Source organism: Ostrinia nubilalis, chromosome 2, assembly GCF_963855985.1.
Source record: "Ostrinia nubilalis chromosome 2, ilOstNubi1.1, whole genome shotgun sequence".
Lineage (NCBI taxonomy): Eukaryota > Metazoa > Arthropoda > Insecta > Lepidoptera > Crambidae > Ostrinia > Ostrinia nubilalis.
Window position 1 is genome coordinate 14,901,656 of NC_087089.1, and position 27,992 is coordinate 14,929,647.

Genomic DNA, 27,992 nt, shown 5'->3' on the forward strand with positions numbered 1-27,992 from the left:
TTTGGAAAAAATAATAATTTTATTGTAAAAACTTAAAGTAACTTCCAACATAATTTCAACAAAAATGGATTGTTATTTCTTTTTCTTCTCTTTACTTGAACTCGCTTTAGATTTGCTAGTACTTGGTTTTTCTTTGCTTGAACTCGGTTTATCTTTACTTGCAGGTTTGTCCTCTTTTGCCTTCTTTTTCTGTAAAAAAAACGCATTCATATTGTCAAAAACCATGTTACATAAAATATGCAAATCGTTAATTTAATGAGTGTTAAAATCTCTCGTAAACAAACTTGACTATACCAAAAGGAAACCAATCAGAGGACAAAGTTAGATAACCATAACTTAGGCTGGGTTGCACCATCTTACTTTGACTGTAATAAACCTCAAAAATCTGTCAAACTCCATACAAAAATCACCGATTATTGTTATAGTTACAGTCAAAGTTTGGTGGTGCAACTCAGCCTTAGTCACTTGTGTCCAGCAAATAGTATCATTGACTGACTGATAATGGGAATAATATTAACTACTTATTTACCTCTCAGTGTCTTGAGGCAACTTAAAAAAGTACATTGTGTTTTTATTATTATTTAGGCAGTTAAATACTGCACAGTATTTAGTACACCATTTTCTTTATTTTTTTCCATCATACACAAGAATACGCGTGCGTGAGTCAATGTTCGCTCGTCTGTGAGGCCTTGTCGAATAGTACTCTTGTAGGGGGCAATCGTGCGTGTTTTGTTTTCGATGTAAACTCGCGGAGATGAACAGGCCTGCCCACACTTGCAACTCATTTTGCATCCAAAGTCTGACTATAGTGTGGTCTGTTAGCACGTAGAATTTTGTCCAATGTCCCCAAGCTACCCATCCTTATCGCTCGCGCGTAATTATGTTGCTGTCGCGCTCGCACACTCACTGCGGATGCCCGTCGCACAGTCGCGACAGCAATATAATTACGCGCGAGCGATAAGGATGGGTAGCTTGGGGTCATTGGACAAAATTCTACGTGCTCGCAGACCAGACTATACCAATAGAACCTATCCCGAAAAGTAACCAACCTTGATAAGCGCATCATTCTCCGGATCGCTGTCCTCCTCTTCGTCCTGCGCGGCGTCGTCGTCGACTTCGTCTTCGTTGTCGTTATCGTCTCGCCCGCGGCCCTTTTTGATGGTTCCCGGCGCGTACGGTAGCGCTGTGGCTGACTTGTTGTAGGTTCGCGTCATCGCTGCTTTTACCTGAAGGAAAAATATTTTGGTATTATTGTAAACTGATACAGAATAATAGTGTCAAAGGACAATGTTCATTTCTGGCCTGGCGTGGACAAGCTGCTAATGAAAATATGAATTTTCCAAAAATTTTTAATTAATTTTTTAAGTATTCACTTAGTGTAACTTTGTATCAATTTGCCTTTATAAAAATCCAATTTAAATAGTACTTTATGTGATAATTACAACTTCCTGTCTTTAACACTCAATTCAGTGTTGCCAAAATGAATCTTATCGGTAAGAATCGATTCATATCGATTGTTTTTCGACTATGACAATTAGGATTTTTTTAAATACGTATTCGTTAAAATGACATTTATGAAACCTTTTTAATATTCCAATAACACTACCAAAAATATTTAAATAACTAAATGAAACCTTTTTAACACACACCTTATTATACACCTTATTTCGAGTCATCAAAAAATACAATCGATTTTTATATCGATTATTTTTATTCATCACCACATTATTAGCATGGCAACACTGAAAATATTGTCACAGCTGATAACTGTCATTCGCTTTGTTTTGTATTTTTTATCGTGAGTGTTGTTTTGTTCTCAAAACCAAGTCTTTGCCAAAATAAAAGCAGAAGAGTGTTGTATAAGTTTCTCTTTTGACGACTTTATTTTTTTGACCATGGTCCTCGATGCTTCCCTTCCCAATGACCCTGGCATACTCTCGAACTACGAATCTCACTCAACCAATGACCAATGGCTCACTTTCGGACATCGAACCTTGCTTAAACGCCGACCACGGCTTACGTATGGACTCCGACCCGAGCCCCAATGTTAACCCCAGCCCGATTTTGGATAATGCAACCAGCAATTCCTCAATCTCATGAGGAACCTAAGATATGTATCAATTGTATAGCTGACATGATGCAGAGGAGGCGACATAGCCTAGAGCTTATTAAGTTCAGTTGGTTATAATGTCAGTGGATGACTCCTCAGCTGGTAAGTTATTGAATGAGCGTGTGGACTTGTTGAATACCTTTTACAATGTATTTGATCAACTACCTTTACCGTAGATTACCATAATCCTAATAAAACTTTTTTTTAGATTGATAACAGCAGTGTATGTTGTCACTCATGTTGGACCGTATGGTGGAGATTTTTTATGACTATTCTGTAGCAGCGTTGGTCTTTTAAGTTAAAGGTATGTCCTATGAGGCCTTTGTTTCGGACTAAAGTGATGACATTTTTGTATATTGCTGTGTCCGTACAGGTTATTCTAAGTTGGTTTCTGTTGACAATTTTTATTGTGTAGCTATTCTTGTCCGCTGTGGACTGTAGCAGTTCTACAAGCTTATTAACGTCATCAATGCCGTATAATATAATGGGTGGTGGCTTGCTAGGTTTTTTTTCTGTTGGCTTTTTGGCAGCTTCCTTGGGGTCGAGAGGTAATCCGCTAAAACTATTGCTTGTGGTGATTTTTTCTGGCGAAGGGGACTGGAGTTTCTGCCGTTTACGCTTATAGCCTTTGCTTTCAGGGACTCTTTGCCAGTCTGGTGGTTTTGGTGCTGGCGCGTCCAAGTTTTGTGACGGTGGTGTTGTAGTAGCCGCTTCTGACTGGGAAATACTTCCTAGCGATGAGCTTCTAGTCCTTGTAAGCAGATTAGGATGGAATACCTGCTGAACAAATCGTTTTCCAGTAGTATTCACTGGTGCAGGGGCCTGGTTACCCACTCCTACACAGTCTTCGGTAACAGATTTCACACCGTGAGGCCCGGGTACCTCATGGCGCCGGGGGTTGGCCGGATCGCATGACAAATCGTAATCTTTATTTTCCATAACTTCATGTAAAGAGAGTGGGAAAGTAGCGGCAGATGTTTCCCACGCATCTGCTCTCGGTCTTTTTGAGGATATTTAGTCCACATGATGCAATCGTAGAAGCAATTGAAAACACTGGGAACAAAGTATATGGAGAAATTATTAACTCAAAATTTGGACCAGAGAAAAAACCAACCTCTACATTCTTTGTTAACATCGAACCAGGAGCTAACAACGCAGCAGTGAAAAATATTAAATATATTCATCACCAGTCGATAATAATCGAAGATCCAAAAAAGAAAACAACATTGCCACAATGTCAAAGGTGCCAGCAGTACGGACATTCTAAAAACTACTGCATGAGACCGTACCGATGTGTAAAATGTGCCCAAGGACACAAAACCGCAGATTGCCCAAAGAAAGACCGTAACACACCAGCAATATGTGCACTATGTCAAGGAGCACACCCGGCCAATTATAAGGGTTGCGAAGTCTACAAAGAAATCTTAGAGAGAAGAATGGCAAGAAACCCAATGCTCAAGGGCAAGACACGAGAGGTGCCAAGTAAAACTACTCCGACAAATACTCCACCACAACCCACAGAAACACAAGAACGACAGCTCTACTCAGACATATTGAAAAAAAATATTGAATCGACAACTACACATAACACTAGCAACAAAATAGAAGAACTACTCATCAAACAGTCGGAAAAATTCGATATGATCCTACAACAAATGAGTACTCTTATGAGTCTCATAGTCACCCTTGTCGAAAAGCTATCAAAGTGAATGCCCTGAGAGTGGGCACCTGGAACATCAATGGCCTTGCCCCAAACAAGTCCGAATTGGAACTCCTCATATACAACAACCAACTTGATGTTGTCCTGATTTCTGAGGCACACTGTACAGATAAAAGCAAAATCAACATCAAAGGATGCAAAATTTACATTACTTACCACCCTGATGGAACGAGCCATGCAGGAACAGCCATTGTAATAAGAAATTCCATCAAGCACCAAGTGCTTCCAGAATTTAAAACGAATCACATTCAGGCTACGACTATTGCGGTGGAAAGCGGCAGTGGACAGCTTAATCTGTCGGCGGTATACTGTCCGCCCAGACATACAATAAGTGCAACAAACTTCACGGAATACTTCTCAACATTGGGGGGAAGATATGTGGCTGGTGGTGACTGGAACGCCAAAAATACATACTGGGGATCTAGGCTAACAACAACTAGAGGCAGGCAACTAAAACTAAGCCTCGACGTAAACAACCTCAACTGCATGTCATCAGGAGAACCAACGTATTGGCCCTCAGATCCAAATAAAAAACCAGATTTGTTGGACTTCTTCGTGACAAAGGGACTTTCGGCAAATTACATGAAGGCGGAATCCAGCTTAGACGGTAGCTCCGACCACACTCCTGTTCTTCTTACTATTAGTACGACTATCATTAGCCATGAGAAATCTGAAACCTTGTGCAACAACCTCACTGATTGGGAAGGCTTCAGAGAATACATTGACAAATGCATCGAGATAAAAGTATCCCTGAAAACACCAGACGAGATAGATGACGCAACCCAATATATTACTAATCTAATACAAAGGGCTTGCTGGATCAACACTCCCCTAAAAAAAGAATCAAATTGCAAAGTGGGTGGGAACTTACCTCTCGAGATCAAACGCCAAATACTAGAGAAGAGAAAACTACGTAGGATATGGCACCAAACTGGGCATAAAAGTGACAAGACTGCAGTCAACAAAGCCATTAGAGAGTTGAAAAACTCAATAGATATCATAAATGAAGCCACACTGAGGGACAAACTGGAAAATTTAACTGCCACAAAATCCACAGAGTACTCTCTCTGGAAGTTTACAAAGGAGTTGAATAGGCCACAGCAATATAAATGCCCCCTAAGGGCACAGGTTGGTTGGACTAGGACAAGTAAAGAAAAAGCCAACGTTTTTGCAAAACACCTATCCACCATTTTTACACCTAATGAAGGCAGCAACGTGGAGTTTGAAAATGAGGTCGAATGTACACTGCAGCAGGACCTGCAACTGTCCATTCCACCAAGACCGGTCACAGTTGGGGAACTGAAGAGAACCGTATACAGATTACAAAACAGAAAGGCCCCTGGATTCGATCTCATTACAAAAGAAATTATCATGCAACTCCCCAGGAAGGCACTGGTTTTCCTGGTCGTTCTCTTTAACGGTATGCTTCGAGTACAATATTTTCCCAGATTATGGAAGGTATCAATAGTAACAATGATACACAAAGCGGGAAAGCCCCCGGAGGACCCCTCGTCGTACAGACCCATAAGCCTCTTGCCTGTGCTGTCTAAAGTGTTTGAGAGGATCCTCTTGAGCAGAATATCACCCATACTCAATGAAAACCTAACAATACCTCAACACCAGTTTGGTTTTAGACAGCAGCACTCTACGGTAGAACAGGTGCATCGGGTGTGTGATAGAATAAGACAGTCCTTCGAAAAAAAGGAATACTGCTCCGCTGTATTCTTGGATATCCAGGCAGCCTTTGATAAAGTGTGGCATAGAGGCCTCCTCTACAAAATAAAAACATACCTACCGCATAGTTTTTACCTATTGATGGAGTCATACCTCACAAACAGAATTTTCCAGGTGAGAGAGGACGGAGAACTGTCTGTTATAAAAGATATAATGGCGGGAGTTCCACAAGGATCTGTGCTTGGCCCCGTATTATATACTATCTACACTGCTGACCTCCCAGAAACACAAGATGTAACAACGGCTACATTTGCTGATGACACTGCAATCCTAGCAAGCAGCAAGGATCCAATTGCAGCATCCGCCGTCTTGCAAAATAGCCTTGACAAAGTCGACGAATGGATCCAGAAATGGAGAATAAAAGCCAGCACAACTAAATCCGTGCATGTCACGTTGACATTAAGGAGGGGAAGCTGCGCTCCAGTGAAAATGGGAGGCAATGTATTGCCACAGAGTGAATCTGTTCGATACCTCGGTATGCATCTGGACAAAAGGCTGACCTGGAAAAAACACATCAAAACAAAAAGAGACGAGCTGAATATGCGGTTTAGGAATATCTACTGGCTAATGGCACGTAACTCCAAACTGTCGATCGACAACAAACTGTTGATATACAAAGTGACCCTGAAACCAATATGGATGTACGGCGCACAGCTGTGGGGAAGTGCTAGTGACTCTAACATAAACATAGTACAGAGACTGCAGAATGGCATCCTAAGAACCATCTCAAATGCACCATGGTTCATTACCAACAATGAAATCCACGAAGCTCTGAGCATGAGAACTGTTAGGGAGGAGCTAAAGCTGACAGGGAATAAATATAAAACGCGACTGGAAAATCACCCAAATCAGTTGGCTACTGCGTTGGCAACCATCAGGTACACTAAACGACTGAAGCGCCACGATATACTTGGTGACAGATGGTGAATGAGGAGTATCCTGCTGGGGAGCTCCTTCAACATGTTAAAACTGCATGGAACAAATCTGCTTATAGTTTGGGACTGATTGCAGATGAGCGCAAAAAAAAAAAAAAAAAAAAATGTTGGACCGTGGCCACGGTGTGGCTCTGCACCAATCAAGGACAAATAATATTTCAAATGAAGAAGCAACCACTAGCACTGGTCACAGTTAACGTGAATTATCTTTGTTACAAATACGTTCCATAGACTGCATATTAACACGGAAAGAGAATCACATATTCGAAAATAATGTAATAATGGAACAGATTTCACCTCGTCAAGTAAGTTTTTTTATAATTATTTTCATTATATTTTATTAAAGACATTGGCTTGATATATTTGAACAAAGTGTATATTTTTTTCTATACAAATACTTCTTACTGATAGATAAAAATTGACATCACATCTCAATATCTTAAAGAATGAATTTTGAATGATACCATAATTAATTTCTTTGTTTCAGCTGCGGGGATCTGACCAAATATGTTATCCCTGATGGCAGTGAGCTGATCGAGCTGCTACACATGCTGTGGAGCCCCAACAAACACATGATGGGACGAGGATTCATTTACCCTTATATTGGCCCTTATAGTGCTCATGTTATGACAATTTTGTGGTTTTTGAGCTGGGTAAGGTATCAGGAACATGTATTTCCACCTGCCTACTTCCTAGACAATATTTTATTGACCCATGAGTCAGATTAAAATAATAATAATAATAAAAAAATGGTGTTTTATTTTGCTTCTAACCTTTCTAGTCTTAAGCAAAAAAAAATTTTTTTAAGGACTTGGATACAAAATGATATTTATATTCTGTTTCTTACTGGTATAGACTATTTAATAAATAACAAATTACATGCTGTAATGTCTGTCCACCTCAGGCCAAAGGTCCCATACTAAGTGGGCATAACCCTTTAGGTCAAAGTATTTTTTTTTTCATGAACAGCATCAATTTTTGTCTCGCTAGATAATCTTTATTGCAAACCACTCCAATGAGAAATAAATGAAATCGTCAGGGATAGTGCAATGAGGGCTATCGTTTTAGCGCTCACCAGTTTGCGCCACTGTAGAGTAAGGTCCTGTCACTTGCTAGTAGCGAAGACAGTGGCACCAACTGGTGAGTGCTAAAGTAGTAGGAGGACTATCGCATTTGCACTCATCAAGATGGCGCCACTGTAGAGTAAGGTCCTGTCAATCGCCAGGGGTGCCAACTGTTAAGTATAAAAACGATAGCCCTCATTTCGCGAAACTAGTATTAGATAATACCGCGTATTTGCACTACACCTAATTTTACAGGACAAGGTTAAAACTTCATTTATGGACCTGTTTTATATTTCAACAGATTTTAAATAAGCTAAAGAGACTGCATCTATCTCATCCCTATAAAAAAAATCGGCTTTATGAGTGTCTAGTACACTCATAAAGCCATACATAGATTTATTGTGATGATATGCTATTTCCGTGGATTTGCACTATCCCCGACGAAATACAAAATTCAAATGATAATGTTACAAAGTAGACGGATTCTCACCTTAGAATCAACCAACACCATAGGGTTCCTCTGTCCCGGCCACAGCGACAGTTCCGTCAAGGAGTCCAGGTCGTCCCGGAGCAGGTGATAGGCCTCCAGAACGCCCAGGGCTTCGCCGATGCCCTCCGAGCGGTCCTTGATGAGCGGGCTCACGATCGCGTCGCGTAAGTGCGAGCTGTAGTCCAGGAAGATTGAGGACTTCGAGCCAGAAGTGCTGTGGAAATGAGAGAAAAATATTAACCTAAGTATAAACTTTCCGCCCGCGGCTTTGCGCGCGTGGACTACATTATCTACATATTATACGGAAACCTATTTTTTTCCAAAATAAAATTTAGCCTATGTTACTCGTGGACAATGTAACTTTCGAATGGTGAAAGAATTTTTAAAAACGGTCCAGTAGTTTTTGAGCCTATTCATTACAACCAAACAAACAAACAAAGTTTTCCTCTTTATAATATTATATTAGTGTAGATAGCATTTTACACATATTTTATAGGTAAAATGTACGAAGTTCGGTTCGTGAACGGCCGAAACACCGTTTACGTAGTTTCGGGTATATCTGTTACCGTCTCTCATGCTCGCATCTGGCTTTGCGTAAGAGGGATATCAACATTCGAAAGTTAGGATAACGTTTTTCGGAGTAACCAAGTAAATGCTATAGCTAGACTCATCTTTAGAAGTAATTCAGAATTATTTAATCAACGTATGAACAGGAAATGACGTAATCTCAACTCTCACACAATCACATGAGTGAGTAATTAAAGTTTCGGTATACATAAACAATTAAAACTGAATATTCCGTACTTCCCGAATGTGGGTTCGAACCCCGTCGCCGCTGAAATTGTGGTGTAAAAACACCCAGACCAAATACAAGACAGGTTATGCATACAAATGTTAGTATTGTGCGAGTATCCAACCGACCTCTGGACTATCCGGAACTACACCTAATGGCTATCAAATAGTGTGACATACCGTATACCTGGTCGCCTCTCAAGAACTTTCCTGCCCCAGCGGCCGTCAGCTCTACGCGCTATGTGCCCTGCCCACTGCCACTTGATTTTAGCGATTCTGCGGGCTATGTCAGGTCGCGGGAGGCGCCTGGATGCGAGCGGCGCAGGACCGGTCTTTGTGGAAATCCTTGGGGGAGGCCTTTGTCCAGCAGTGGACGTTTTTCGGCTGAAATGAACGAACGAACCGTATACCTGAGCCTAGTGTGCGCGTGTATCTCCTGGCAGAGGCGCTGCATCTTGTTCGCGCGCGAGTTCTTGCCCAGCCAGCCCGGGAACTGTATCTGGCCGGCCACGTGGCCCGACAGGCAGTGACCAGGTATCACTGAGCTGTACATTGCCTGCGGAAGTAGGAATCACTTAGATTAAAACAAAAAAGCAAAAGATATAATTTTGTGGAAGTATGTAAACAAAGTGGACAAACAATATTTGGAAAAATATTTTTTTAGCTCCATTATACACGTAAAGTGGGGATGAATTTTTTTCATCGTCTTCCCCATCGTGTGGCGTATCGTTGAATAAGTCCTTTCAAATTATTTAAGGGTTTCTAAGACTATTTTAGGTCCGTTTGCGAAATATTACATTTTAAAGCGAAAATTTTTGTTCGAGTAGGGCTCCCCAAAAAGTGTACTGTACTCACTTGCATAGGTAGAAGTCCCCAGGCCTGGCTGCGCCGTATCCTGGCGTCTACTAGGTCGCCTAGACTGATGCTGTCCGCCGCTCTGCTTACGCGGTCTAATACCTCATTCCTATGGAGTTCATCCAATTAATAAGAAAACAAAAGAATGGACTTCGCCACAATGGTATGGTGAAGTCCATTCTTGTGTTTTGTAACTCTTCTTGCAAATTGTCTTTCTTACTCATTCCGTCAGTTAGCCGCGGCGTGAGTAAGACTCCCCACAGAGTACAGATTTTATTTTTTTGTTAACCGATCGTATAGCCTGTTACGCACATACATTACAAGGATTTGGCCTCATACACATTAAAAGCCGATAAAACTGTCGGCCGAAAAAAAAATCTTTATTTCATTACCAAAGGTTTCCTTAAAATTAATAGAGATCAATGCCTCCTTTTAAGCTTAAAGAAGCCTGTGCCAGTTTTGTCAAATTACGGAGAGTCTTAACAGTTCAATAAAACCATCGGTCAACATAAAGTCTGTAGTTTGCGCGGAGTCTAGTAGGTACACTGATTTTGCTTCACACAGATTTGGAGACAATCATAATATTTTGGTACACCTGAAATGTGAATGAAAAATAATATTCCGTCATGTCATTGTATGTACTTACTTCGGACAATGCGGCGCGACCTGCAGATAGTTCTCGTAGACAAACAGCGGCGCAAGGCTGTAGTCGTAGAAGAATAGGTCGCTTTTGTCGTTGATGCTCATCGTCTTGTGGTCTTCCGCCGAAAACACCTTGCGGATCGCCTCCCAGGGACCCTAAAAGTTTCAAGTATAATATTATAGATATTAATTACGCCAAATTTTCTCTTTTGCCACTGATAAATTAGAGGGTTGTGTACCTGCAATGAAGACTAAATGATGAAAACAAACGCTCACCAATTTAACTGGTTCCGGTTACAGCCAAATGACGTCCACAGCTGGCCAAGGTCCAAGGATTTCCACAACCTCACCTCCCGTGACCTTCACCAAATCCTCAGTCCACCTATCACCTAGCAGCAGTATAAAGTATAACTACGCAACTCACCAACTTAACATCTTTCCGGACGCTAGTGGCGTCCTTCCTGAGCTTGTCCGGGTCGACCGGACAGCAGGTGCAGCGTCTGCCGGACGTCCTAGTAGGCGGCTACTATCAGAGAAATGCTGCAATGTGTAACAACGCAACTCACCAGCTTAACATATTTCCGGACACTAGTGGCGTCGTTCCTGAGCTTGTCCGGGTCAGCCGGACAGCTGATGCAGCGTCTGCCGGACGTCCTGGTTGGCGGCCACTATCAGACAATAAAGAGTATAATAACGCAACTCACCAGCTTGACATCTTTCCGGACGCTAGTGGCGTCCTTCCTAAGCTTGTCCGGGTCGGCGTCCGGGTCGGCCGCCCACATGGACAGCAGGTGCAGCGTCTGCCGGACATCCTGGTTGGCGGCTACTATGAGCTGGGACAGCGCGTCCGGAGGAATCTTGAGACCCTCTTTGAAGCAGATCGACATCATTGCTGACTGGAAAAGTAGACGATAAAGTGAATGCATTGTTTGAAAAAAGAACCTTAAAGAGAAATAAAAATTATAACAGTGTTGTTGTTCCGGCAGTTGCAGGTAAAATAGCCAGTTCCTCTTGGTTGAGGATTCTGGGTGATGAAGCTCACTTCCACTTTGGATCGGATCATCACTTTCCTTTCATCAGAAAGCTTCCGAGTTGTGGATGACCTTCTCCATTCTTTTGGTAAATCGTCCTCCCTCTTTCATCTTTTGATTTGATCTCCTCGTTGTCTTTTCGTTCCTCGGATACCACTCTATTAGGGTTAGTCCCAACGGCCCCGGTGGATCTGCCCCGTCAACGGGGCGGATGGGAAAAAGTGTTTCAACGACCCCGGTAGTCATAGTCTTAGCGTTCAACGGGGTGGATGGAACACATCAAGTGTCAACCACCCCGGTATATCGTTTAACGGGGCGGATGGATCAAATCAAGTTTCAACCACCCCGGTATTTCACTAAACGTGAAGGATGACACAGATCTAAAAGGTTCCACCTCGGTATTACATACCGAAAATAAAACCTGTTAATAAAATAAAATAAATAATGTAAATAATAATCAGTTTTATTTAACAGTCACCGTTTAAAAAATCTTCAGCATAAAAGTAAGTTTGATTGTCACAAAATATTATGGTCATAAACCTATAGATTACGTTTAGAATCACAGATGCGCAATTGCATTAATCAGTCAATATTAATAACACTCTAATAGTCTAATTTGATAAAAAGTAACTCTAAAACTCCTTACTAACAAAATATAATAACAAGGAAATCTAAAATTGTTACAAAATATAATTATTATTTAAGAATCACAGATACGTAGTTACATTAATCAGGTGTTGATTAACAATAGAACTTAAACTACTACTTAAATAAATCATTAATAAAGCTTAATAAAACTATTAAAAAAAGCAACCGAATATCATAGAGTTGTTAAACATACTGCCCAGCGACGCATATGAAAATATGTAGATGAAACTATTACTACTATAATACGATTTCATCTATTTTCATATGTACACTTTAACGTGACTCACACTGTATAAAGAGGGATTCGAGATCAAACAGAATGTATTTTCACGAGCTTAAGTTTTCTAAGAGACAGGTCAAAAATTAAGAACAAAAATGACAATAACACAGAGAAATTAGTTTTTACAAATTACGAAAGCCGAAAGAGTGTAAAGGTGGAAGGAAGATCGTTCGCAACATCACATGTTGGTTGCTCTTATAGACAATATTTATGAATTTAAATGTTATAAATAATTACATTATGTTTATCGTATTTTATTAAAAATAAACTTTAGGAATATAAAAATTATGTTTTTTACATTTATGATTATTTAAATTATGGTATTGAAAATTAGAGAAAGTTATTATTATGCCTAAGAAACAATTATGCATTTAGAAAACTATGCATATCAAAGTTTATGCGAAAAAACTGTATGCAAATACTGTTATGCCAAACTAAATTATGATGAAAAATGTTATGCGTCTGAGAGGGCACCCCATTTGGCCATTCAAAAATTCCTTTGTTTTTTCTATAATAAAGTCGTCCCAAAGTAAAGATCACACTGCTGAGATGCTGACAGATTTTCTACTTATTATGAAATCTCTTCATAATAGGAGGCGTCGCTGAGCAGTATGTTTAACAACTCTATGATATTCGGTTGCTTTTTTTAATAGTTTTATTAAGCTTTATTAATGATTTATTTAAGTAGTAGTTTAAGTTCTATTGTTAATCAACACCTGATTAATGTAACTACGTATCTGTGATTCTTAAATAATAATAATATTTTGTAACAATTTTAGATTTCCTTGTTATTATATTTTGTTAGTGAGGAGTTTTAGAGTTACTTTTTATCAAATTAGACTATTAGAGTGTTATTAATATTGACTGATTAATGCAATTGCGCATCTGTGATTCTAAACGTAATCTATAGGTTTATGACCATAATATTTTGTGACAATCAAACTTACTTTTATGCTGAAGATTTTTTAAACGGTGACTGTTAAATAAAACTGATTATTATTTACATTAGTTTTATTTTATTAACAGGTTTTATTTTCGGTATGTAATACCGAGGTGGAACCTTTTAGATCTGTGTCATCCTTCACGTTTAGTGAAATACCGGGGTGGTTGAAACTTGATTTGATCCATCCGCCCCGTTAAACGATATACCGGGGTGGTTGACACTTGATGTGTTCCATCCACCCCGTTGAACGCTAAGACTATGACTACCGGGGTCGTTGAAACACTTTTTCCCATCCGCCCCGTTGACGGGGCAGATCCACCGGGGCCGTTGGGACTAACCCCTCTATTACATCCTCAGTCCATTTCCCTTTATTCAGCCGAAAGACGTCCACTGCTGGACAAAGGCCTCCCCCAAGTATTTCCACAAAGACCGGTCCTGCGCCGCTCGCATCCAGGCACCTCCCGCGACCTTCACCAGGTCGTCGGTCCACCTGGGAGGCCTGCCCACGCTACGTCTTCCGGCTCGTGGTCGCCACTCAAGAACTTTCCTGCCTGTTCTTAAAGTTCGGTCGCCGAGCACGTAGAATTTCGTCCGATGACCCCAATCTACCCATCCTTATCGTTCCCACGTAATTATATTGCTGTCGCGACTGTGCGACGGGCGGCCGCAGTGAGTGTGCGAGCTTGGGGTAGCTTTCATTGTACGAAATTCTATGTGCTCGGCTACCGGACTTTAGTAGATAAGAGATGAAATGATCCTGAAATCTAATTTCTCCTCTTGTTTACCTTTATCTGGTCGACCCGAGGCCTGGTGAAGCGCAGGTCGTAGCAGTAGTTGACCAGAGAGCGCATCTTCTGGCTGTTGCGGTCGTTGCACATGCATATTATAGGCACCGACGTCGCTTTTATCAAGCCTATCAGCTCTTGGAGGCCTCCTGTTAAGAGAAAAACGAGTTGTCATTGCAGAATGAGTTTGGGACTTGAGGGAAGTTAATCTAAGATAATAAACAGGTGAGTCACGAACGTATGTTCAATAGGACAATACCTAACTCGCGGGTCCGTTTTATAGAGCCCCAAAGGACACAGTCGGGTGTTATCATAGTGGGTAGGCCCAGTGTAAACCTTCTTTCAGATCAAACCTGTTGCTATACCTTGATGTATCAAAACGGATTCTGCGTTAACAATTACTAATCTAGAGGTATAAACGTAATAAACAGACTTTCTTTCAAAACTCACCTCTATCCTCATTCCCCGCCATGCCATCAACTTCGTCCATTACCAAGACATGCTTTTTCGTGACCGCCTGCTTGCCAGTATCACCTGTAAGAAACAAAAACCAAAATGTTCACTAGTTTTCTAAAGCCCGGTCTGTGAGAGTGAGCACGTAGAATTTTGTCCAATGACCCCAAGCTACCCATCCTTATCGCTCGTGCGTAATTATATTGCTGTCGCGACTGTGCGACGAGCGCCCGCAGTGAGTGCGCGAGCGCGATAGCAACATAATTACGCGCGAGCGATAAGGATGGGTAGCTTGGGGTCATTGGACAAAATTCTACGTGCTCACAGACTAGACTATAGCTTAATACACTTCAGTAGGGTGCAAACTGCGGTGGCTATGGTAACTAATAATGTTATTAATTTTGTTAATTGATTTTCGATCTAAATACCTATAAATAAGGTTCAAAGTACATCAATTCTGTTACTAACTAGGTAACCATGTTTTACCTTTGCTGTATCCTGACAGTGAGGTGGTATTCAAAAGCTCAGTGATCTGTTCCTTGATGAGCGTCTTGCTCCTTGTATCTGATGCGTTGAATTCCACCACATCGAATCCCAGCTCTTTGCACACTAGCGCCACGGTCGTGGTTTTGCCTGGAAACAACATTTCAAATATAAATAAATAAATATCTTTGGACAATCTCACACAGCGCCATCTAGCCCCAAAGTAAGCAATTAATATGCTTGTGTTATGGGTGCTAGCTTAACGGATATACTACTTGTATACTTTTTTTTTTTTTTAAATACATACATATTATACATATAGTAACACCCAGACCCGTCACAGAAATTAAAATTCATCATTTCAATTTCTGCCCGGCCGGGAATCGAACCCGGGACCTCTCGGCATAGTAGTCCGTTCTGAACCACTACACCAAACGGCCGACTAAAATACAAATAATGTATAACAGTATGCCAAGCTTACATTATTGCACCAATGAGGGCGCAGCCGCAATCTAATGTATTCGCGGTCAGTTAGCGCTGCAGGCGATTAGTCTTGTCACTCGCTAGTGGTGCCAACAGGTTTACATATCCATTACCGCCAATACATTCATCTCGAATTATACTATAGTTCGAGATGTCACACTGTCGTCGCAAGGTCATTAGTCCTCGTTCAGTTTGGTCAATGGAAAGTATGTAATAAGTTAAATACTAACGACCATCGAATAGGCGATTTAGAATCATTCTTTAACCAATCGATCATGCATGGATCTTACTATAATTTAGTTAACATTAGGTTCAGAATATAGCTTGCGTTTAAATTACGCCAAAGAAACTTCTCACCAACACCAGGAGGTCCCGACAGCAATGCTGCTTTGAAGTACCCTCCGTCGTCGTTTTTGGCCCACGGGCTAGGCTTAGGCAGCTTGGCTTTGCGATTCATATACCACTTCGTCAGCCAATTTGTTAACCTAGGAAGAAAAAAATAATTAAATTACAGATAGTTTAAAAACGCGATTTAAAATTGCGCCGCGAGTTCTTAGAATAACCGCGCAAATAACCGCTCCAGTGAGTTTTGAAATAAAACCGCAATTCCACAACCGCCGCGGGCGCGGCGGGTGAAAATCGCGCCGTGAGTTCTTAGCTTAAGGGTTCCGTTTTTTTGCCATTTGGCTAGATAACTCTAAAAAATTACCATGATTTAAATACAGGCTGTATTTTTAAGGAATGATGGTTATTGTTTTGTGCTCAATAGTTGGCACTATTGGCAAGTAACAGAACCTTACTCCACAGTCGCGTCATCCTGGCAAATCCTATAGTCCTCCTACCGCTTCAGCGGTCACCAGTTGGCGCCACTAGCGAGTGTCAGGAACTTACTCTACAGTGGCGCCAACTGGTTAGTCCGAAAACGATAGGTCTCATTATTTTAATGAATCCGTCAAGAAATATAAATAATGACGTGTATATTTCTTTTCATTTTAGCTCTTATGTTGCATGTTTTATTGTGCTTGTTGCTTCAGCCAAATGACGTCCATTGCTGGACAAAGGCCTCCTCCAAGGTTTTCCACAATGCACTGTCCTGCGCTGCCCGCATCCAGGCTCTTCCCGCGACCTTTACCAGATCGTCGGTCCACCTAGTAGGAGGCCTGCCCTGCACGCTACGTCTTCCAGCCCGTGGTCGCCACTCGAGAACTTTTCTGCCCCAACGGCCATCGTCTCTACGAGCTATGTGCCCCGCCCACTGCTACTTGATTTTAGCAATTCTGCGATTTGTGCTTATGTGTGGGTAAGTACTTACTTCTTGACGTTGCTCGCATCCCCGTGTTGTCCGATGATTTGCTTCAAGTTTTGTGGCTTGTATTTGTCTACCCACATCATGTCAATTGAACTTGTCACACTCTTAGAAGAATCTGATTTTCCGGCTGGAAACATGTAAGACATAATTGAAAAAGAAAATGAAATAAAATAAATTAAAGAAAGATTAGAGATGGGATAATAACTGACCACTTGCTAAATCAGTTGTTTTAGGTTTATCTAATTCTATTTTCTTCTCTTTTTTAACTTCAATTTCTTTTTTTATTTCCGTTTCAACTTTCTTTGGAGTTTTAGATTTATTTTCTTTGCTTTCCGAACCATTTGTTTTTTCATGTTTCAACTTGTCTTCATCTTTTCGATGCGATATTTTAGTTTTATTTGTGTCATTCATCTTCTTGTTAACACCATTGATTTCTTTTGATTCTTTTTTATCCTTACTTGATTTTCTACTAGGGCTCTTTTCCTTTTTTGTGTCTTTTTCTTTTGATTGCTTGTTTGTAGAGTCCTTGATCATTTGTATAAATTCATCTTCGTTGATTATTTTGATTCCTAATTCTTGTGCTTTTGCCATTTTCGCGGGACCTGCCTCTTCGCCAGCTAACACATGAGTTACCTACAAAAAAAAACTTTATTTACAGTTTAATATATTATTATCATCATTGTGATGAGCGTCTACGCCTAACTTTGATTGCATGGATAACTATACTATACCCGGCCCAGACTCGTGGCATGCGGGTATGCCATAAGTAATTTTTGAAACAGAGATGCACACTCAATAATATTTGATTAATTATTACGTTTGTGACGTCCTGCCTCTGTGTGACGTCACCTATAACTAGTGTGAGTGTGTTAGATTTTTGGGCATTAGTCATTTGTAAATTAGGAAATATTAATGTATTAAACCAGATTCTTTAATTAATAAAGTTACCACAAAAAGAAGAATAATAATAAGCAAAATCTAGCATAAAATACTTTACGTTATATTCCTATCATATCGTATTATACCGTGGAAATATATAGGACTATAATACTGTAGTTTAATAAATAAGCAAGTTCCAAATTAAAAATCCAATTATAAATTCAAATGGTTTATTCAGTATAAAGCCCTTTTCCAGGACACTTATACACGTCCCAAATATAGCTTGCCCTACCACCACTTCGGGACAACATGGGCTGGTGCTGAGAAGAAGTGGCGGAAGAAACTCAGTCACCTTTGTCAGCCTCTTTTCCAACCAGTTACAACAATTTATAACTTATATAAAAATGAGTAATCTAGCAGTAATTAAGTCTTATTTATTATTAACATTTTGGCGGTATTCTGTATAACCAGTATTTATAATCAAACACACAGAACACAAGTTCTAAGTTAGGTTACGTTAAGTCTTAGGTTTAGGTTAGGTTACGACTTAGGTTTTGTACCATAACACAACCGGCAACTATAAGCATTGTCCTTCTTTATACTGGTCATCAAACTACCGACCCGACCCCGTGGCATGTCACCATCAATTGGCCAGGTGTCAATATAATAGGCCTGGCGCAGCCACATAGCCAGGTGTTAATACAATATCACAATAATACAATACAACTACACAACAAGCATAATAATAGTACCAATAAACAATGTATACTTAACTTTGGTCAGCATCACCTCAAAGATCCGTCCAGACTGCCTCTCAATGAGAAATTCCATCTATTTATAACCAAATTCTCCCTCTTTTTACTCAACTCCGATTGGTCGGCTTAAAACGACCAATCAGAACAGTCGACCAATCACAGCACAGGATTTTATAACTATTTTTATTCGGAAGCGGAAGTTGGAGTTTCTCATTTTACAATATATTAAAAATAGGGTAATATTATCTTTCATATTTAGAATCGGTGATCTTAATTAAATTCTGAATTATTAAAAAACCATAAACCTTACAATTAATTCTAATTTACGAATTATATAAATCTGAATTTTAATCTGTCAGTTAATATGGCGGCTGTGCAATGTTTTGTGTGTGTAGTGTTTAACAAGTTAAATAGTGTACCGATTATACATATTTACCATGGAATATTAACATAAATCAGGTATGTACATATAAATATCCTAACACGGCCATACTGACAAGTACTTCGCTCTCGAAGTACTAAAGATTAAATTCTAGCAGCTTGTCGTTTTCAAACTTCAATGTTATCTTTCCCTTGCCAAAATTTCATTAATAAATAAATCTCTCCTTCAACAATATAAATATAATAAATTCACCTGGCCTCAACCAGTCTTACCTGGCCTCAACCAGTCTTACCTGGCCTCAACCAGTCTTACCTGGCCTCAACCAGTCTTACCTGGCCTCAACCAGTCTTACCTGGCCTCAACCAGTCTTACCTGGCCTCAACCAGTCTTACCTGGCCTCAACCAGTCTTACCTGGCCTCAACCAGTCTTACCTGGCCTCAACCAGTCTTACCTGGCCTCAACCAGTCTTACCTGGCCTCAACCAGTCTTACCTGGCCTCAACCAGTCTTACCTGGCCTCAACCAGTCTTACCTGGCCTCAACCAGTCTTACCTGGCCTCAACCAGTCTTAAACATTACAGTCTAGTCGTAAGTCTGACCTAACATTTGGTTAATTTATCCACCGCGTCAACCTCGGCACGCCCCTGCCGCGACGATCTAGCTGACCAGCGACTCCAACGAGGAGTGATAAAATAACCGTCCAGAGGCAGAAGGCTCCTGAAGTCCGGTAGGTAGGATCGCTACAAACCTTTGTTCAGGAAAGTCTTTGTCACAAAAGTCACAGTTCAAGTCTCCTCAAGTCCAGGTTTTTAACAAAACCTCCTACCCCATCGCGAATCAGTACCAACCCTCGCAATCATCTGCTGCCCATGATCACTTATTGGCACCAATACACGATAAACCAGCAGATATATAAATAGTTTTATTTATACGATTTGTGTAATGGGTATCATTTTAAAGAAAAAGAAACGACAAACTACTAAATGACAAACATTTTAGGACCAACTAACGATTGGTTAAGTTTCTATCGTACATTCGTTTTGTTACACAAAATGATTACAAAGTAGTTAATCATAAAATACCTCAATCTCTCGGTCAGATCTGACATCTTATCTCTATCAATCATTTCCTTGGGCCAATACCGATAATTTTCTTAAGCAACTATAAATCAATGCTAATTTTTATTCCTCTCAGAGCAAAACAATTGTCCGTAAACAGGGACCACAATATACAATATTATTTCTCAAATTACAAATGAAATAAGGTCCTTTGAATTGAAGATACCTAAAACTTTTTTAACCAATGGTCTTGGGACACGTAGATATACTAAATCACCTTCTTGTAATGTTAGAATATTATTAGGTCTCGAAAGCCGTGTAAAAGAAACTTAAACCATTTCATATAATATTGGGCCCCTTTCTAAAGAGACAAAAATGGTATCGAATAATGTCTTAAAGTAACTAGATCCTTACTCAAAATTATACGGAGTTTAGCAAAGTTTAGAAAAAGTGAGGTTTAGTTATGTTATTAAACAATAAAGTTATGTAAACAATGTTATACCAAGTAGCCTGATTTTAATGTGAATATTTTATTTCCTGTTTTAATAATAACGTTTGTTCATTTCTATTCTAACTACTAACAAGAGAAAGATGAATGAAGAAGAACAAACTTTAACTTAATACGAAACGCCGACAAATAAATATATATTTTTTTACACAATTGTTTTGTATTTAGTCGATAATCGACACCAAAGTAGTTATATTTAAAATGTTTTAAGTAATTTATTGACAGTGTAACAAGGGTTCTGCTTTTTCTAATCGTGTAAAATAATTTACTATGTATGATTAATCGATTCTGTTTTAGTCAGTTGTCCTTTTTAAAAACATGTAAACACCAGATAGAAATGTAATAGTGACGAATCATCTCGTAAAATGAAATTAATGTAATATCTAGGCACCTATAGATCGCCGAGGTAATTTAACTAGATAATTATTAATAACATACCTTTCTTTCATTGTTAAACCAACGCCTTGAAAAATAGATAAAAAATCTATCACTTTTTTTTTTCAGAAATTGTATTGACCGTTTGCACATTATAAATATTTATTCTCGTCTAAAGAAAATGTTGTTTAATTAAAGCTAGAGTCGAGGACTTGTGAAAATATAATGTGTAATATTAGGAGAACACAAGTGTTTATGGTGTAATTGTATGTAAAAGTATCTATTTGTTTATATTGCTATCGGTTTCTAATTAATCAAGGTATATAATTATTAAGTAGCTACATCATTCAACAGTGATTGTATACTATTACATGATTTATTTGCTCCACTGATTTTTAGCAAACGAGATTTTTAAAAAATACCCGTTAATCTTGGAATAGTAGTGTATTAACTTCATTGTTAAATTTTTCATAATACGTTCGGCCAATCTGACATTCAATTACAATTTATTATGCGTCGAGCATATCAGAGACAGCATAAATATTAAATTTCACTGGATGGATGTACCGGTAGTAATCATGTTATGAACCAAGTGTTTTTAATAGTGTAAGTAAACTAAATTTAGAAAAACCATCAATCAAGATTAGGATATGTCCATAGCCTACAATGGATTATACGAGTCTGAATGGCATGAAGAGGTAAAGCAGCAGAATACAGAAAAATGCCACGAGACTAGAAGAAGACTTATCGAATATAATACATCCAAAAGAAGGAAATAACTAGACACGGTGTTAAATCATCCGGGCGGTGAGATAAAGAAGATAAGAAAAAAAAACTTAGTGAATATATACGATTTTTTTAAATTGTTTTTGAAATTGATTCTATTTTACTCGTCAATTTGACCCGACATATTTTCAAATATAATATTGTAGTTTAAATCTGATAAATTTTAGTTGTATTTGGTATCTAACTATGCGATTTTTTAATATGAAAACTATTTTTGATATTTTCCTACACAATGTATTTTGATTATTGGAATAAATTTCATGCTTTGTTTTATTTTTTTCAATCTGACAAAGTCCCCCTATTTTCGACCATAAGTTAAATAACACTGTCATACTAGGACTATTTACTACTAGTACAATTTTGCTCTGAGGGATGTTTCTTAGATTTGATATTATACTAGAGCACAGACAGCGATATCAGTTCAGATGGGTGTTACAATTTCACAACTTAATAAATACTAAAGCAAAGCCCCTAAGGGCCTTACCGGCCTTTGCGACGTCACCAAGCTGCTCCATCAAAACTCCTTCGATCTTTCTTCGAAGTATTTGCACCACCCTTCTGCACCGCTGCCGCCGGCCGCTGGCTCGAAGCCTGGCAGCACCACGTCTTCATCAGGTCTTCGGTTCGAGAAAGCAGCATCCCATACGGTTTTCAGGTCTGAGCCAGAGAGCAGGTTCCATTCTGAAACTTAGATAAGGACGTATTAGCAAAAGTGCTCGAATCCCACTTCTGATGTTAGATTTTTGGGCATTAGTCATTTGTAAATTAGGAAATATTAATGTATTAAACCAGATTCTTTAATTAATAAAGTTACCACAAAAAGAAGAATAATAATAAGCAAAATCTAGCATAAAATACTTTACGTTATATTCCTATCATATCGTATTATACCGTGGAAATATATAGGACTATAATACTGTAGTTTAATAAATAAGCAAGTTCCAAATTAAAAATCCAATTATAAATTCAAATGGTTTATTCAGTATAAAGCCCTTTTCCAGGACACTTATACACGTCCCAAATATAGCTTGCCCTACCACCACTTCGGGACAACATGGGCTGGTGCTGAGAAGAAGTGGCGGAAGAAACTCAGTCACCTTTGTCAGCCTCTTTTCCAACCAGTTACAACAATTTATAACTTATATAAAAATGAGTAATCTAGCAGTAATTAAGTCTTATTTATTATTAACATTTTGGCGGTATTCTGTATAACCAGTATTTATAATCAAACACACAGAACACAAGTTCTAAGTTAGGTTACGTTAAGTCTTAGGTTTAGGTTAGGTTACGACTTAGGTTTTGTACCATAACACAACCGGCAACTATAAGCATTGTCCTTCTTTATACTGGTCATCAAACTACCGACCCGACCCCGTGGCATGTCACCATCAATTGGCCAGGTGTCAATATAATAGGCCTGGCGCAGCCACATAGCCAGGTGTTAATACAATATCACAATAATACAATACAACTACACAACAAGCATAATAATAGTACCAATAAACAATGTATACTTAACTTTGGTCAGCATCACCTCAAAGATCCGTCCAGACTGCCTCTCAATGAGAAATTCCATCTATTTATAACCAAATTCTCCCTCTTTTTACTCAACTCCGATTGGTCGGCTTAAAACGACCAATCAGAACAGTCGACCAATCACAGCACAGGATTTTATAACTATTTTTATTCGGAAGCGGAAGTTGGAGTTTCTCATTTTACAATATATTAAAAATAGGGTAATATTATCTTTCATATTTAGAATCGGTGATCTTAATTAAATTCTGAATTATTAAAAAACCATAAACCTTACAATTAATTCTAATTTACGAATTATATAAATCTGAATTTTAATCTGTCAGTTAATATGGCGGCTGTGCAATGTTTTGTGTGTGTAGTGTTTAACAAGTTAAATAGTGTACCGATTATACATATTTACCATGGAATATTAACATAAATCAGGTATGTACATATAAATATCCTAACAAGTGCGAAAGAAAACGTGATATGCACTGTTTTATTATTACACCGCCTGTCACGAGTGTTTGCGCCGAGTATAACAATAATTAGCATAATGTTCATACAACTTCATACACCAGACTGAGTTTAATATTATTTTTTTTTGTATAAATAATATGGCAACTTTTTACAACATACCTTCTTGCTGATACCGCTTTTGATGCATCCGCCGTATTTGGCAATAGCCTCAGTTACTTCTTCCCTTTCAAAGGAGTCCAGAACTCCAGTTAACAAAAACGCGCAATTTTTCAAACAGTCTGGAGCGCCCTGAAATCATTTCAACAAGAACAACACACAATTTAACAGTTATTTATTTATTTAAAGACTTTATTGCATATGTCGCAGTCGGATTGTAAAATCCGCCGTTTTACTTTACCACTAGGCATTTTACATTACAGCTCTGTTTTGTAATACGGCGGTTCAACGTTTAGGCGGATTGTCATTGCGATACGTTCTTCAATACGGCGGCCCACGTTTAGCCGCATCGTACTACTATTTAGATTGTAGGGTGACCATACTTACAAAATAAAACAATCTTTAATGAAAATAAATTTTAATAAGACAGATTTTAAGAATTATTATCTTCGTTACTGTATACCTAATAATATACTTGGCTTCAGTATTTTTTTTTACTTATTTATAAATCACAAGGGATAGCCATCTAAAAAAAAGTAACTCATAACAATTAAACTTTTCTAAACATTTTAAGAATTAATTAGATATTTGGCTTTAGTCTTTTTTAGACATTAAAAATGATCACAGGGGACAGGTAACTCAAAACAATAAAGTCTTAGTCAATTTTTCTGGGTTATTTTTCTTTAAGATAAAATTATCTTCACCGGCCAAGGCCATGATTTCATATTTTTACATTAAAAATATTGTGTAGGATTCCGCCGAACACCAGAATACATAGCCACTTTGTCCGGCAGCGCCACGGTATTGAAAATAGGAACTAAAAACTGTCAAAGCGGCGGGTAATGACACGCTGTTTTACATTACGGCTAGCCGTATTGAAGAACGTTTAGCGCCGAATACATTCCGGCGGATTTTCATTCAGCCGTATTCAATCCGGCTAAACGTTAAGCCGCCGTATTACAAAACAGAGCCGTAATGCAAAATGCCTAGCTGTAATGTAAAACGACGGATTATACAATCTGACTGCGACACATACACAACAATGTTCCGTACAAAAAGGCGAGTTATATTGGTTTTAACACTATTTTTATAGTCACCATAACTATTTAATAAATAATGTGTTCTAAGTTCTTATGCCAACGGTATTGGAGCCCTTTTTGCTTGATAAAGTGGCCAAAGAAGTGTTTTTCATGGTTATTAATTTACCTCTGGGATTTCCTTGGCTCCCAAATGCTTGGGCCCTGATCTGTTCAAATACTTTTGGTATAATTGTGCTGAGTGAATTTTTCTTTCATGCCTTTCTTCATCAGTTAGCACTGAAAAAAACATGTGTTGCAATAATTTTATTGAGATGTAATGTAACTTTTATTAGAAGATACTGTGACAATGTAAATAGTAAAAGATAAAATTTATGAATGTTATTCTACAAAATATTTAATTGAATAAAACCTGTTTTTTTTTTTAAATCTATTTCACTGATCTTTATTTACAATAAACAGATTTTTTTTAAACTAAGGCAAACTTAACTCTAAACAAAATAAAACTTATTTTTACTTACCTGATTCATTAAGTGATTTATTAAACTGTTTCTTCTTAGTACTTTCATGTCTGCTTTCATTAATTTCATCTTCAATGATAGTGGCATCATTATCATGTAAATCATTACTGTCTTCTTTTTTCGCTTTACCCTCCTTTCTGTCATTTCTCTTATCATCTGTGACGCTATCATTCAGTTTCTTTTTCTTGACTGCTGCATCCTCATCAGATTTTCCAGAATCATGATTATTTTCAATTTCATTTTCAAGGAATTCTGCAAACTTTCTTTTCTTGTCGTTCATTTTTGATATATTAGATTTTGGTTCAGTTTTAAATTTTTTAGATCCATTTTTATTTTGGATATCGTTATCATTAATTTTAAATGGCGATTTTTCCTTTTTGACTTCAGTTTTCTCAGATTGTTTGTCTTTGATTTTGAATGGAGATTTTTCTTTTTTGATTTCAGTTTTATCAAGTTGTTTTTCCTTAATTTTAAGTGGAGATTTTTCAATCTTTTGATCATGTTTTTTGTGTTCATCAGGTGCTTTGCTCGTTGTTGGTTCTTCTAGTTTGAACGCTGACTCTTCAATTTCATCTAGTTCCAGAAGACTCTTATCAAAGTCGTCATCTGAATGTATACCTGTTTCTGTATTCTTCTTCTCTTTCTTTTCAGATTTCTTGACAATTGGTTCTGTTCTTTTAATGCGTGCACTACCAAAGATATCCACAGCTTTGACTTCTTTTAAAACTGGTTTCTTTGGACTTTTTGTTTTAGTTTTGGATGGACTTTTCTTTTTAGGGTCGTTAATTGGTTTCTTCTTCTTTGAATCAAATATTTCTTCTTCAGAATCACTCAGGACTCTCTTTTTACGTGATTCTTTTTTCTGTAATATTTAAGAATGCCTATTTAAACAATGTATGGTTAAATTAAATGATATTTTGAATATTGATGTGCCCAATTAATGAGGTTTTGTCTATTCACAAATTAAATTAATTTATAAAATAGATATTTTCTAATCAGTCTCAATTAAATACACAATATTGCCGGTGTAGAGGCTAAACTGACTATTTATTTTTTCTTAGTAACTCAGTATTTTTTTTTATCTAGTGGTGATGTAAAGCCAACTAGATGACACTTTGAAATAATAATAGGTTTTGCCTAAAACTCGGCTATATACTTGAATGTTTTTATTCATATTTGACTAAATTAAACCAGGTAGAGCATGATAGCTATTACTTAGCACCACAAAAAATAAACACAACATACCTTATTTTTAATTTGAACCTCAGGAGATTCTGGAATAACATCATCATCAAGCTCTTCTACCTTTGCTTTTGGAGCCTTTTTTGGTTGGAAAAATGATCTTATATCCTGAAATTATTAACTTGTAATTATAAAACAAAATTATAACTAACAAATCATGAAAGGACTTGTGTATTTGATATAAATTCTAGAATGAAAACTATAAACACAAAACAAGCCTTTTGTTTCCACCTATGCATTTTATCTATTGCATTGAAATGCAGACACTGAAATGCCATGTTTTTGTAATTAATTGAATGTGGTTGTCTTTAATACTTCTGATAAGATTAAGATAAACCTTTCAAGATAGTCTACTACCCTTTGATAAAATGAACGCGAACATAGTAAAATCAGTTGATAAACGATTGTTATTGTGAGTACACGTCTAACACTTACCCGAGACATTTTTATTTATTTAGTAAATATACAGTTAAAACAACATAATCACAATCAATATCTTTAATACCAATGCTCTTTTATCACCAAATTAATCAAGAAAACTTAACCGCCAAATCACAGCAAGAAACGCAGAAGAAAATTCGCACAATTTTTTATTTGACAGTGACAGTTGAAGTGATGCTGGTAATTCAATATCGATATTATGGAAATTGAAGCAAAGCAAAGCTTCGTTCAGTGATGTTGCATAAGTTGTACCAGGCCTGTTCATCTCCGCGAGTTTACATCAAAAACAAAACACGCACGATGGCCCACCTACAGGATACTATTCGACAAGGCCTCACATACGAGCGAACATTGACTCACGCACGCGTATTCTTGTGTATGATGGAAGAAAATAAAGAAAATGGTGTACTAAATACTGTGCAGTATTTAACTGCCTAAATAATAATAAAAACACAGAATGTACTTTTTTAAGTTGCCTCAAGACACTGAGAGGTAAATAAGTAGTTAATATTATTCATGATAATTCATGCTAAATCATATTTCCTCCGCCATTTTCCGCAGTTTGGCACCTCACGTCACATCATTTTACCGAAGTCAGCCCTATAGCTTCGGCGCAGTGCCGATCACTGACGTTTGTCAACAAAATGGTGCTTGACTCTTGAGACAGGCTAAATTACACCATATTGTTAATGACATTGAGCATACATTATTTTAAATACCTTCGCGAAGTAAAACTTCTGTACGTAGTACTTATTATTATTCTATGGTTGTACCTACCATTACTCATAATTGCATCATACATGAAGTTGTAACACTTGATCTTGAATCATAACCTACTGCTGCGTTTACACTGCGCGGAAATTAGCCAAGTCAAGTCAAAAAAACAGTGGAGTGGGGATGAATTATGAATGAATTTCATCCCCACTCCTCTGTTTTTTTGACTTGACTCGGCTAATTTACGCATAGTGTAAAAGCAGCATACAATTCCTTTGTTCACCATAATATGCCAAAGCATAATAGTAAGTCAGTCAGATGAAAAGTACTGTCGATACTTCATCATCGATATTAGAAATACTCATCAAACAAGGCCAAGCAAGATA

The 27,992-nt window shown here is 38.1% G+C and overlaps 1 protein-coding gene across 1 annotated transcript; it reads right to left on the bottom strand.

Annotated features, from left to right (window-relative positions):
* LOC135084785 (replication factor C subunit 1) lies at nucleotides 1-27,035 on the bottom strand. The gene is made up of 18 exons (XM_063979526.1): nucleotides 26,887-27,035; nucleotides 26,455-26,559; nucleotides 25,210-26,071; nucleotides 24,858-24,967; nucleotides 23,655-23,783; nucleotides 16,967-17,390; nucleotides 16,761-16,884; nucleotides 15,806-15,933; nucleotides 14,969-15,115; nucleotides 14,480-14,563; nucleotides 14,030-14,178; nucleotides 11,047-11,238; nucleotides 10,347-10,498; nucleotides 9,701-9,809; nucleotides 9,256-9,401; nucleotides 8,054-8,267; nucleotides 1,050-1,226; nucleotides 1-189 (listed from the first exon to the last, which is right to left on the bottom strand). The coding sequence occupies exons 1-18, from the start codon at nucleotides 26,893-26,895 to the stop codon at nucleotides 73-75; spliced, it is 3,378 nt and encodes a 1,125-aa protein (XP_063835596.1). The 5' UTR covers nucleotides 26,896-27,035; the 3' UTR covers nucleotides 1-72.
* Between the last annotated feature and the right edge of the window lie 957 nt (nucleotides 27,036-27,992).

What these genes read in the sequence shown, in the direction of transcription:
- LOC135084785 (XM_063979526.1), bottom strand. An exon ending in AACAACTGATTTAGCAAGTG is followed by an intron (nt 16,885 to 16,966) that starts GTCAGTTATTAT and finishes ACATGTTTCCAG; the next exon opens with CCGGAAAATCAGATTCTTCT. An exon ending in TCCGGAAAGATGTCAAGCTG is followed by an intron (nt 10,499 to 11,046) that starts GTGAGTTGCGTT and finishes TGAAACTTTTAG; the next exon opens with GGTCCCTGGGAGGCGATCCG.